Below are 13976 nucleotides of genomic sequence, written 5' to 3' on the forward strand. Positions count from 1 at the left end.
ATATATGAATAAAAAATCAGTACGAAAAATATATAAATGTTTATATCTTTTCTGTATTTATTTCCAATGTGTTGACATGTAGGAATACAAAAAGACTTTTGAAAAAACAAGAATGTTTCTTTCAAAAGTACATAATGTAGATCAATCTTTCGGTCTTTCTCAGTATGATATATATATATATATATATATATATATATATATATATATATATATATATATATATCGTCAGCATCAAATAAGGCCAGACTATTTGCCAAGAACTTTGCAGCAAATTCTACCCTATGCGATGAAGGCCATCAACTCCCCATATTTCCTCCTATAACACACAACACGATAGGTAACATGCAAATATCTGTGCGTGAGGTCGCTAAGCTAATCAAGAACCTTGATTCCAGTAAAGCAACTGGCCCTGATGGTATTCCAATTATAGTATTGAAAAAGCTTCAACCTGAACTTGCTCCCATATTTACAAAACTGATTAAGTGTTGCCTTAAGGAGAAGTGCTTTTCAACACCATGGAAAACCTCATCAGTATGCCCTGTATTTAAGAATTCAGGTTATAAGTCATTTCCCTCTCAGTACAGACAAATGAGCCTCTTGTGTGTCATGAGTAACTTGCTAGAATCCATATTAAATAGAGAAGTAGTCAACCACCTCAGCAGAAAAACCCTTCTTAGTGACACGCAATATGGTTTCCGCTCTGCTAGATCTACAGCAGATGTGCTAACGGTTATATCTCATAGGATTAGCGAATCTCTCGACCATCTTGATCTTCCTTCTTCTATTTTTGGTAGGCGACGCCGAGCCGGCCCCGAGATACATCTGCCTTACTTTTAATGCTAGGTTTATTTATGGTGTCTTTTAAATTTAATAAAAACCCTTCAAAATTTGCTGACGAGGAGACCTTGCTTATTAGAAAGCTATATGTAATTATTGTACGTAACTTGATGTCTACCACAATAAAAAGCATTGTTTTCCGAAACGATCGTACAGATAATTGATTTTGTTGTTGTTCCTTCTTATGAAACGGAATTTTAATTTAATTATAATTTGATTTTTAAATTTTAAATTATCAATCACATTACTTAATATTGAATTAGCTCTAGGATATTTACCTATCGAGCTTATTATATATCTAAATTACAACGAGCACTTTCTCCTTCCTGTATTTTAATTAAACTAGCAATTTCACTGTTACATTAAAATACACTCAGCTCTTTAGACTATTGTTCTAATCTCCTTTAAATTATATATATACGGATGTTTATTTAAATAGACATTCGGATGGATGTTTATTTAAATAGACATTCGGACAGTTTAATTTCGGCCACCGATTCCGTAGTCAGGGGGTAGGACTGCCGACTGTCATCACGACGGTTCTAGGTTCGATCCTCGGCTTGGGAGAGGTGTTAGTCTAGCGGCACTGATGAGTTGTGAAACAACGAAACAGGTCTGTATGTCGATGACTAAAATATATTTTATATATATATATATATATATATATATATATATATATATATACGCAACTATGTACATTATCACTAGGGCTATGACAAGAGAATATTCTTTTCATTATTTTGACTCTCAAGTATATATCAGTTAATAGCTTTTATGTTTTTATATAGAGTGATGTGGTTCTCGATTGATTAACTGTGTCTATCTGTGTCGGATATATACTTGAGAGTGAAAACAACGATAAGAATATTCTCTTGTCATAGTCCTAATTATCGCAGAATATATAATGGGATAATATGCAGTTCAAATTCTCTTAAATATTTCATCAGATAGGTCGTATAAATGTCCTTCCAAGTTTGTTATTTTTACATCACTTCTACATTTACAGTTTATTCTCAACATTCTCTACACCAGTGATATTTTTAATTTGATTAAGCAATTTGATTTCCAAACTTTTAAAAATTGAAGTATATCTAATTAAAAAAAAAAAAATTTTTTTTTGTATATTTTTTAAAGGGGGAAAAACTAGCGTTACACCAGTTGAGTAGCAAAGTTTTGTTCAGGGGAGACAACTGTTGGGTTTGCGGAAGACAAGTTACACGTTGTTGTAGGCTAGCGGCTGCTAAAAAGGTTTTAGTGAGCAGTTCTCATAGAAGGCCGGACGGACGGACGTTTCTCTCCTTTTTTTTTGCAGGGAGACAACAGCAAAACAACTTCCACATTTCCGCAGGGAGACCAGTTCCGAAGATGACCAACCGAAAAAAGCAACCTCCGAACAACACGGAGAATAAGAAGCCAGCGAAAAATGCCGGAGTTGGAGGTAAATATAAAAACGTGTTTTTCTCTCCACGTTAAGTGACACGTCAGTCTATTCGGAGAGAAATACTAGATCGAGCGAGGGAGACATGTAACACCCCCTCTCTCTTTCTCTCGCTTCTTGTTGCGTTTGCCTCCCTTAGTCGTCATGTTTTTAATCGCAACCGGCTTCTACTTTAAGAAACAGATATTTATTGATGTTTATAATGGCCTACGCTGATGTTGGTGTCTGTTGAATAGAATTAGGGGTTCCAGTTATGGTGATTGTTTTCGGGTTTGAGCCTTTTTAACTGGAGCGAACAGATGCTGACATGTGGGTAATCGGTTAAAAAGCATGAAAACATGGCACTCGCGTTATATATATATATATATATATATATATATATATATATATATACGTATGCCAAGTTGGTTACACGAACGTTTGTGTTTAATTCCCGAAGAAAATGAACAGGCTAAAAAATAGTTTCTTTAATTATATAAATAGATCCATTCTGTTCAGTTTCCATCAATATTCGTCTTTGTTACTTTTCATGTTAATAACTTGGTTTTCTAACCATTTTTTTTTTTAAATATATTTTTTGGTGCTAAATGTAGAGAGTGATCCGTGCTATTTTTAAAAATCGTATTTCCACGTTTGATTAAAGTTTTATTATATATATTTTTATTCAATTGTAAGGTTAAAGTACAGATTAGGTACAAAACACCCTCCTCTCCCCATGTTAAGAATGGCTTTTTAAATAATAACGTTATTATTTCAGCACGGATCACTCTCTGCATGAGTACCTTTGCAGTATCTTGTTTAGTTAGGTGAAAGTACAAAATAGAAAAAAAAAAAGATCCCCCCCCTCAACGCAGTCATATTCTGGATAAGTCCCCTTTTTTTTTTTTTTTTTTTTTTTTTTGAGGTTGGGGGTGATGTTTAAAAACTTATATACAGATTTTTGCCCCCCCCCTCTCCAAATGACACCCAGAAAAACGGTTTGAGTTTATTTGATACGTATGTTTTTTACTCCTATAAATGCATTTGGTATATATCCACTCCAATCGAGCTGATCTGTTACTTATATGGGTCGTTTGGCGTACAATGGACAAGTCGAGGTTTTTTGTTTTTGCGACCTCCTCTGAACCAAATCATTAACTCTTTTAATGTAGTATCTCTGGAGTAGCAAAGAAGAACGAAACCTCAACTTTACCCATATATACTTATAAAAAAATATTTTTACATACGATTTATTTCAGTACTTCAGCAGCACAGATCTCTATCTCTGTTTCTATACCCCCCCCCCCATGGTATTTTTTTTACGACCTGCTCCAACGTTGTATAAACACCCCCAACCACCTCATGTTAAGAACTGCTTTCGGAATGAACACCCCCTCCCCATGTTAAGAACGGCTTTCGAGGTTAGATGCTTATTCAGAAAGCCGTTCTTAACATGGGGAGGTTGAAGTTTTTATAATACGCTGGAGTGGAGCAAGCACGTCGTAAAATATTATCATATATATATATATATATATATATATATTTAATCTAGTTGAATTTTCTTCCTCTAAACTTTAGAGTCTAAAGGAGAAAGTTTCTTGGGAATATTGAATTCACAAGCGATCCCCAGTCGCGATGACCACGTTATGTTCTTGCAGGGTGTCGACGTTCGCCTACATCTCTCTCTTTCTTTCTCTAGCACATACACACACATACGTGTGTGTGTGTGTGTGTGTGTGTATTTTTAGCCTAAAAGTGCCCCCATCTTGTTATATCTGCATCCACTCAGTGCCACGTTACCATACCACCACATTTACGAGACGTTCACAAATTCTTTAAACATGAATCCAAATAATCATCCCTCACCATTGTTTTTTCATTTTAAAAAAGAAAAGTAAACTTTTTCATTGATCCTTGGTCTTTATTTTCTGTTCGTTATTTAATAAAATATCATAAAAAAAAAAAAAAAAAAAAAAAAAAAACTTTCATGTTTAAGCCTCGTCAGTGTCTGTTTCTTGTACCGGGGGAGGGGAGGGGAGGGATGCTACGTGTTCCATCAAGTGTGACGCAGACTCCCTGCAACAAATTAATAACACTGATTAAAAACTGTTAAAACTTCAAAGATTTAATAAAAAAAAGAAAAGAAATAAAAGATTTATAAAGTAGATATATTTTTTTTTATTCAATTTATTGCACTTTTTTAATATTAAAAAAATATTAAGTTTTTTTGTTTTTTTTTCTCTCTTCCTTAGTGTGATTATTTTGACTATTTTCATCTTCGTTGTTATTCAAGGTGTTTACTGTTTCGGCCGATATAACCCCCGACCTTGTTTGGCTGCATCTTTTCGAACTTAGGAATTTAACAGTTGATTTTTGGAATCATGCCGAACTAGAAAACCTAAGCATTTACTTATTTACGAGGGGAAATATGACGATCAAAATGAGATTAGTACTTTAAATAATACAATTTATCCTCATCTCCAAATTTTCGAAACAAGTTTTTTGTTTTGGTGCTTATGCACTTATGTTACCGTGTTATATTTTTAAAAATAGTATTTTCAAGTTTTACGATATCTATTTTTTCTCATTATTAAATTGTTGGGTGAAAGTACAGAATAGTTAGAAAATACCCATATTAAGAATGGCTTTCTAAATGTTATTTCAGCGCGGTAATATAAGTGCATATAAGTAACTTATATTTCCTTTTATCTTGGTACTAGTGCAGTGGTTGCTGAATAATAACATTATTTAAAAAGCCATTCTTAACATGGGGAGGGTGTTTTGTACCTATTCTATACTTTAACCTTACAATTTAATAAAAAAAACCCATAAAACTTTAAACTTGGAAATACGATTTAAAAAAAAAAATAGCGCGGATCAGTAAGTGCACTAGCACCTTTATCTTTAAACGTTCGGGTACTTATGTATCTGTTAGCGCGCTGGGTCTGGGATAATAACGTTATTTAGAAAGCCATTCTTAACATAAGGAGTGTTTTTTTGTTTGTTTTTTGTTTTTAAACTATTCTATACTTTCATCCAACAATTTAATAAATCAAATGTTTACGATATGTTTATTTAACTTGAAAAAAAAAAAAAAAACTTTTTCTTCCAACTACGTGGAATTGTAATCCTATACTGAATTTCTTCACACATGAAATGCCTTTTTCTGTTCGACGTTAAAGGACCACAGGAAAAGGGAACTTCTCCAGAAACTTTTAAACTAAACTTTTTCATTAAAAAAAAAAAAAAAAAAAAAAAAAAGCAATAATAGAATAAGTGATATTTAATAAAAAGGAAAGTTTTGTTTATTTAGTAATAATCGTTAAAATCGTCTCTAATAATAAATAATATTTTAGGGGCGGATTCGTAAGGTTTTCTTTCTCTCTCTTTTCTTTTTTTTTTTTATATCTTTTCTTTAAGCAGAAATTTTGCTGACTCTTAGAAAAATTTTGCTTGGTAGGGCAATGTCGAATTTTCACTCACCCTGAACCTTTGCACTTTACATTTCAAGTCAAGTCTATCCATGTAAAGCCAATTATGAAATATATAAATCGAAAAAAAATTTTTTTTTTTTTAAATAGTACCATTTTATTTGCCGTCCCTATGTTGAGAAAAAAGAGTGATCTTTTACTTTTTTTCGTCTAATTACACGTCTCATTTTACTATAAAAATTTAACCTAAAATGATTACCCAGTTAGACTGGACGAGTAACCATTTTTTTTTATACGTTTACAAATGGTCGCCGTAAATTTCCTAACGAGATTGTTTATTTTTTTAATTATTATTTATCGTCACACCTGGACAAGAGTTTTCGAATTGAATAATAAAAAATAAAACACTCATTTTCACTAAAACATAAAAATATTAGGGCTTTATGTAATTTTTTGGTAAATGTTTAATTATTATTATTATTTTATTTTATTTTTTTTTTGCGGTGGAGCGGTGGGCACCTCTACGAGAGTGCCCATCCCCCAAAATGCGTGTTTTACACCTATTTTTATTTTTTATGAACTTTTTTCCGACGATTATCATAGATTACATACTTAGGTATCATATTAGCAGAAAAAAAAATTTTGAAAAAAAAGTTTTAAGGCGGTTTACTTTCTTGTTATATATAACGTTCTACCACAGAGATCTTACTTTCGATTTCTTCATCGACTTGTCACGTGATTAGAACGTTATAACGAAAGTGAATTCCTTTAAATGTTATTAAATTTAATTTTTTTTTTTTTTTTTTTTTCAAAATTATCTTCTAAGATTATTAAGTCTTTAATTTCATTTTGGATGTTTGTTTTACTGTACACATAGATTCGAAAAAGTTGTCAAAAAATAAATATATAACAAATAAATGTTATCAAAGGCAAGATAAGTTCTTTTTCTACTTAACTGGATACCTTTTAGTGTTTTTATTTAATGTAACATGTTTATTCAGCTCGAAAAACATAGTGTTTACCGATGTATTGGAAAATTTAAAATGGCGCCCGGCCGCCCGACTGTCTCTTGAACACGGTAAGTTTGGGAAACTGAATTTAAAATACCATACAAAATATTGTTAGAAACTCGCTTAAAGTTACTGTGACATAGGCTGACATATATTCGTTGGGTTGTTAACAGTATTTTGTATAGTTTTTTTTTATTTTTAAATCGGTTTCCCAAACTTACCGTGTTCAAGAGAGTCGGGCGCCATTTTAAATTTTCCAATACATCGGTAAGTACTGGATGTTTTTCGAGCTGAATAAACATGTTACATTAAATAAAAACACTAAAAAAAAGTATCCAGTTAAGTAGATAAAGAACTTATCTTGCCTTTGATAACATTTATTTATTATATATTTGTTTTTTGACAACTTTTTCGAATCTGTGTACAGTAAAACAAACCTTTTTTTTTTTTTTTTTTTTTTTTTTTACATTAAGTCCAATTCGCGTTCACATTCGAAATGTCGACTTGTATAGGCTTTCGAGTATGCTGGCAACAAAGACCGGCTTTCAGACCCCCCCCCCTCCAACTTCCCCATATTAAGAACGGCTTTCGAAATGGACACCCTGTGAGATATTTTGTTTTACCTGTTTTTGCTGTAAGACAGTAGCAAAAAAATTAACAATTACAACAAAACATACCTCTGAAATTTGACACAAATTTTATTTGTTCTTCATTGCAAAAAAAAAAAAGAAATGCCTAATTTGCCTCTGAATAGAGCTGGTACCAACCTCTAAAGATAATAGTTCTTTTATCTTCATCAGGAATTGGTATTCGGGTACAGCATTATTCAAAGGTTTATTTATTACAGTCATTGGGTTGGTATGATGTCTTCTGATGAAAAGATTCAATTCTCGACTTGAATCAACATTACAGAAGTTCATAATCAATGTTTATTTGAAGGAAAATCATTAATAACAGATCGATAATTCTAACCTTAAAAAAGTCTCTGGTAGATATATATAATAACTTAGCCTAATCATTTAGGCTTAAAATAAAGTCTCAAGGAGACAAAAAGTTAGAGGCGTCCAAATGCCTCATATCAAGAGAGAGTTGAGTTCCATCCTTCTGGTTCGGCTGTTTTACTGGAACTCCCTGTAAAGAGAGAAGGCATTCAAAGGCCCGCCAAGCTCGTAGTTAAAACATTGACCAATTTGATTGGTTTAAACAAAGACTGGGTGGCAAATTTAACCAATGATGGCTTGCTTATAATTGTAGAATTTCTCACAATCCCTAACCTCCCCATGTTAAGAACGGCTTTCGAAATAAATGCCTCCAACCTTGTCAGGATCTCCAAAAATTTATAAAAGCTGATGAGTCCATGGTAGTTTAAATTCCAAAGTAAAGCAATAGAAAAAAAAAGATGCAGTCGACAAGTCTCTTTCGAGATGGTTCATGTAATGTAGATGTATGAGCACATTAAAGCTGATTCATTCAAGGACTTTCGTAATTTCTCTCCTTTTTTTTTTTTACATTACCACTTGCTTGTTGATAATTGAGTTCCAAAATCATTCAACAGGTGTGGACTGGAAATCTTTTTTTTAAATTGCACATGTGGCCACATCTTTAGTGCATGTGCAATTAAAAAAAAAACAAAACAACAACAACAAAAAAAGAATTGGGGAGGCAATGTCCGTCACAGAAAAGTGGATTTGTTTCTGCTAGGTTGCAGTGTCGGTTGTAGAGAAATAGGTTTATCGTGCACAGACAAACATGGCTGCCAGTAAATTACAGTATGTATTACAGGGTTTTATATCTTGAAAACTACTTGTCTCTGCAAAATGTAAATGAGATTTTCTTATTCAGCATAGTCGAAAAACCTATTAGTCATCATTTTACAGAAAGTTGTTGATGTTGACTTGATGTAAAATTTTTTCCAATTTTGTAATGAAAGCAACATTGGATTTTTATAAAGTAAAATTTTTTTTTTTTTTATAAACAAATAAGTAATTTAAACGAAACATTTTTCACATTAAAGCAACTTTGAAGGGTCAACAACAAATCAATAATTTAAATGAAACATTTTTCCAAATTAAAGCGACATTGGACTTTTTAGTCCAATTCAAAAAATATTTTTTTTTTCCAAAACATTTGGAAGTGTCAAGGAAAAGTCTGCATAAGAAAATATAATTTTAAAACAATTTTGTAATAAAAGCAACATTGGATTTTTAAAAAGTAAGTTTTTTTTTTTTTTGTTTTTTGTTTTTCCAAACAAAAAATAATAAATAAAACATTTTTTGAATTAAAACAACATTGAAGGATCAACAACTGAGAAGCGCCACCTTGTGACAGTTTAGTGAAACGCACCAAAAAAGATGACCATTGCAAAAATGCCAGCTTTCGGGTATGCTGAAAATGAATATCGTGTTTCAATTTTGCGTAGACAAGTAGTTTTCTGGATATTAATACCTTTATTATCCAATGTAATTCATTGTTTTTACTGGAGGCCATGTTTTTTTTTTGTTTTTTTTCCCAATTGAAAAATACTAATGCGCATGCGTGTTATGAAACACCCGCTCCTCCCTATGCTAAGAATGGTGAACACCACTGACATTTATTAAGTAATGCATTGTGAAAAAATTTCTTAATGTCAAGAAAATTACTTGTCTGCGCAAAATTAAAATGTGATATTTGTTTTCAGTGTACCCGAAAACCTATATAACTCGTCTATATGATGACTTATAGGTTGTGAGTATTAAGGTGAAAAGAAAGTAAAAATTTACCAAAAAATAGCGCGGTACAATAAGTACATAAACACCAAAAATTTTACTTAAAAAAAAAGGATGTTGAAAGTTAATTTTAATTATCGTCTTATTTGATTATTAATCAGATTTGACCAGACTGTTATAAAACGATAATTTATGGTAAAACTTTTATTTATTTAAAAAAATTAAAATAAAAAAAAATAAAGATTAAAACATTACATGATGAAAAGTTTCCAAAACTTTGAATTTTTAAATTAGAATTAGAATCGTAACACTAGTTTAAATGACAGGCCGATAGTTTCTAAATTCGTTTTAAATTTTAAAAAGTCAAAGTAATTTAAAATGAAGTAACAAAAAAAAAAAAATAAATAAATAAAATGGTTGACTTTTTATGAAGAAACCAAAATTTATTCTGGTTGATTGAATTTCGTAATTACATATTTTCATACTTGTTTAGATAGTCGATAGATCGATATTTTTTTTTTTTTTAAATAAATATATTGTTTTAAGCCAAAACAACAGTACTTACTTGTCATGTCGAAAATAGTAATATATCCAAAAAATATGAAAATTTGAGGACTGCTGTTTTTAGTAAAAAAATAAAAAAAAAATTATTGTTGTTGGCTAAAACAAAATATCAGTTATTAAAGTGTTGAAAAAAAAAAAAAAAAGAGATATGTCCCCTGTATTTGCAATCTTCAAGGTGTGCACATCTAGGGAAAATGCTGTTTCCCCCAAATTTTCCATAAAAATTATTTTAACTATAAATAAGTTTCTACTTGATGAATTTTCATAAATTTTTAATACTATTTTCGACATAAGTAACTAGTTTTTTCTTAAAATAACATATTTAAAAAAAAATCGATCACTAGACTATCTAAACAAGCACCCATAGAATTAAAAAAAAATGTTTAAGCATTTTATGCTATTACATTTTTGATTCCAACAAATATTTGATTAATAGTAAATTTAAAAAATGTAAATCGCAATGTTTATTTTATTACAAAGAGGTAAGTTTATTATCTTATCAAAATTTATGCAATTTATTTTAGGCTTAGCGTAAATGAGTAAAATGTTGGGGGAGGGGGGTTGTGATGCGAAAAGATACAATATTTTAGATGGAAAATTTGCCAAGAAAAGATTCTTGATGTTTCTAGGCATATAAAAAAAGAGTTCTTATCACTTAAGCGAAAACTCTTATTTGTACATAAGTTTAGTTTTTTCCTTATCATGTGACGACAACCATGATTTGCTTATCTTTTCTATGTTAATAAAATTCTTGGATGACTGTTTCTCTCCTTTTTGAACTTAACTAGCATATGGTGTAAGGATATAATAATTAGTGATGGGACGATTCTAATATTTTTCCTGATTCCAATACAATTACCGGTTCTGATTCTTTAGAAATCTCTAAATATTTAACTATAAAGTTGTTATTTTTCTACTGTAAAAAACATGTTAAACATGCACATATTTTCTCGGACGTAAAAACACACTTGGAGGGGGGGGGTGATCTTTGGGTATTAGTTTTACTGGTTGTTTAAAATCAATAAGTATTTGTTATTTTATTATTACTACCAGCAGTGCAAAATTTTATTTTAAACAAAATCAAATAAAAAAAAAGATAATCAAAGGAATCGTTTTTGGCATCGAAAATAAGCACACTTTTTCTGATACCGATTTCAATACCCCCAAAAGTTCCGATTTTTCCGATTCTCAATTGTGATTAATCATCCTGACACTCATAATATTAATATTTTTTATTTATTGATTGATTGATTTTTTTTAGTAATTGAATTATGAAATTAAATCCACCAGAATTCTTGTCCAGAATTCAAGCTAATTAAAAAAGCAAAAATAGAGAAAAATCTTTATTGTACCTGTCATGACACAAAAATGTTATATTCCAAAAATCATGTAAATTGATCAAGTAAGTTTTATTAAGAAAATCTTTTTTTTCATTTTAACAATTTTTAGCAGTAAATTTTAGCCATTACAAGCGGGATTTTGATCTCGGTAGTATAAAAAAATTCAGATGAAAGACCCTTGAAGATACAAAATTCACTAAGTCCGAACACTTACCTTTGAATACATTTCTTGATTCAATCTGTAGTTGCATGCCCCCATTATTTGTAAAGGCCTCTCCAAGTAGCTCATCTTTCTTGACTGATGCAAATCAAGTATTTGAAAAAAATAGACTATTTATATTCTTATTGATTGAAAGTTTCTTATTAAGTCCATGACAGAAATCTAGTTGAATCTGTAATTTCTTTACAAGTTCCCAACTGGGAATTAATTCAAACTCCCCTTATTCATCCACAGAAAGCAGGAGTTTCCGTGAATGTGGGAAAAGGTCTTTGAATTAAAGACTAATGTAACACATCCTTTCTTGAGTTGAAGGCCATGTTTAGTTTTATAACAGTTTCTGATGGTTAGTTGTTCTATACAAGTCATGGAGGTGACTGGTTCTCAGTAGACAGTTCTCAGTTGGAATCCACAGAGCAAGATTCTTCCCGTGTTGACATGAAGAAAACATATGCGAAGTTGCTACAGAAAAGGTTTAATTTTTATGGAACAATTCTGGTTTCTGATTGGTTGGTAGCAGAACGTGAATTAATTTGATTTGTCAGTTCTTAGCAGTATTGTTTATAAATAGAATCTCCCGACTATGCGGGATCTTACCCCCATTACTTCGTCTGATGGGGAAAGGTCTCCTAGCGGCTTTGGCTGCAGAGAGACAGGGTAGTACTCGTCAAGGATTTGTCACTTGACACTCAGCCCAACAGGTGAAGGGCCGGGAACCAGCCCAGCACCTGTTGGACTGAGGTACGCCGCCTGGGTAATACCTAGGAGGTTCACCCTCCCAGGCCTTGCCACCGGGCTTTTCGGTGGAGCAAGTTTATTGCTTGCTGCCTGAGGCGCTCCGACCGGGGAATGCCGACGGGCTTACTCGGGTAATTTTTAAAATTGCAGGAGTGTCCTTTCTTTAGGGGAGCTTCCGGGGTTCCCACTTTCTGGCCTTGTGCCACATTTTGCCAAGGTGGGCGGCAATTAAATAACTACCCCCATTATAGTTCGAAAATATTGCAATATCCTTTCACATCGAAATATAATTTGAAACTTAAATTGCCTTTATTTGGTGCATCATGCATTATTTAAAAACCGGATAAAATGTTCAAAGTCAATTCCCAAAATGCAACATCGGAAATGCTCCAGATGATATGAATTTCAACACACTTCTCAAAAAGGAGCAAAAAAGTAATGAATATTCAACATTTTTCAACACTTCTGTAAGATGTCCTTCCATCTGTTAATTCTACAAGTTAAATTTGAACCTTTTTAAAAAGTTTTCTTTTAATTGTAATTAATGTTTTAACTTTGTGATGCTACTAGCGCAAAGAATACATATTTTATTGAAGTAATATTAAATATTTTTATTTTTACAATCCAGAATGATTTTTACAACTTTTAAAACAAGTAATGAATAGTTGTTTTATGTTTTGATATAAGAATCAAAGAAGAATGTTTTTTTTTTTTTTTTTTTTTTTTTTTTTTTTTTTTAGTCTCAAGGTATATCTTATTTTTACCCTAAATGAGATTAGAAAAGCTTTATATATTAACATCACCAGGAGAGGAGTCTTGAGCCTTAAAATCTGGACAAAGCCAATTTCTACAATCTCTTTTTCTTGCAAAAAAAGCTTTCCTGAGATTTCCCCAGAATACATGATACATGATCGTTTTTCCTAAATGTTACTAACAACTCCAACAATTTGCTAGTAAAATTGACTCTATAATATGCACTATCATTGCGAGAAATGCCTCCACTCCTTTTAAACGAATAATTGAAAACTAGATGAATCTTAGTAGTGACTTCTGCACTTTTTTTACTGACAGGACGATGAGGAATCCAACAATATTTTCTGAAATCTTCCCGAGATAAGTGTATGAGTTCAATAATTTTTTTTTTTTTTTTTTTTTTTTTTTTTGATAATCTCTGAAGACATTTATATAGTCTTCATATACTTTTTCTCCAGAGAGTCCAACACTTTCTCCAGAATCTTCAAGGAAGGGACATAATTCAACTGATCAGAGTGGTATCTCTCCTTCTTCATAACAATAGTTTCTTTAAAAACTTTAATTTTGTCCTCTTCATATGACAACAAATCAGATTCCTGGTCTATACTAATTGAGTTGAGAGGAAAAAAAAAAAAACTCACTTCCAGATTCAACTGAGAATTCCTCAAATAATGGTCCCTAAGGATCAGGAAACAAAGGGACAACATTCAATAGTTCCTCAATAAGCTAATTTGAACTCTTAGGTGATTTGCAGTTAGAATGAGTGAAGGAATGAAAGCCACGTTGTTTATTAACCTTCTTCAAACCATTCCCTAAAAACAACTTATTTGTCCGAAAGGAATGATACCAATTGATATTTGTCAATCAGATTTATCCAGACATTTAATTAGACTAAAATTCTTCAAGTGCTGGATCAGATCCAAACCTATGATACCATCCATCCAAGGTGGAATGATTTAAGTTA

The 13976-nt window shown here is 31.5% G+C and overlaps 1 protein-coding gene across 4 annotated transcripts in view; it reads left to right on the forward strand.

The window, feature by feature from the left end:
• Positions 1-1996: 1996 nt before the first annotated feature.
• Positions 1997-13976, forward strand: part of LOC145293940 (uncharacterized) — a 174318-nt gene continuing 162338 nt past the window's right edge. For 2 of the 4 annotated variants that reach the window (XM_080140796.1, XM_080140798.1), the window contains exon 1: positions 2004-2275. In XM_080140796.1, coding sequence (XP_079996922.1) covers positions 2203-2275 — 73 coding nt within the window. In that variant the 5' untranslated portion in view covers positions 2004-2202. Of the gene's footprint in view, positions 2276-13976 lie in introns of all 4 variants that reach the window. The other 2 variants (XM_080140800.1, XM_080140799.1) reach the window with 2 other exon arrangements.

Source organism: Euprymna scolopes, chromosome 15, assembly GCF_053919585.1.
Source record: "Euprymna scolopes isolate OS-2025 chromosome 15, ASM5391958v1, whole genome shotgun sequence".
Taxonomy (NCBI): domain Eukaryota; kingdom Metazoa; phylum Mollusca; class Cephalopoda; order Sepiida; family Sepiolidae; genus Euprymna; species Euprymna scolopes.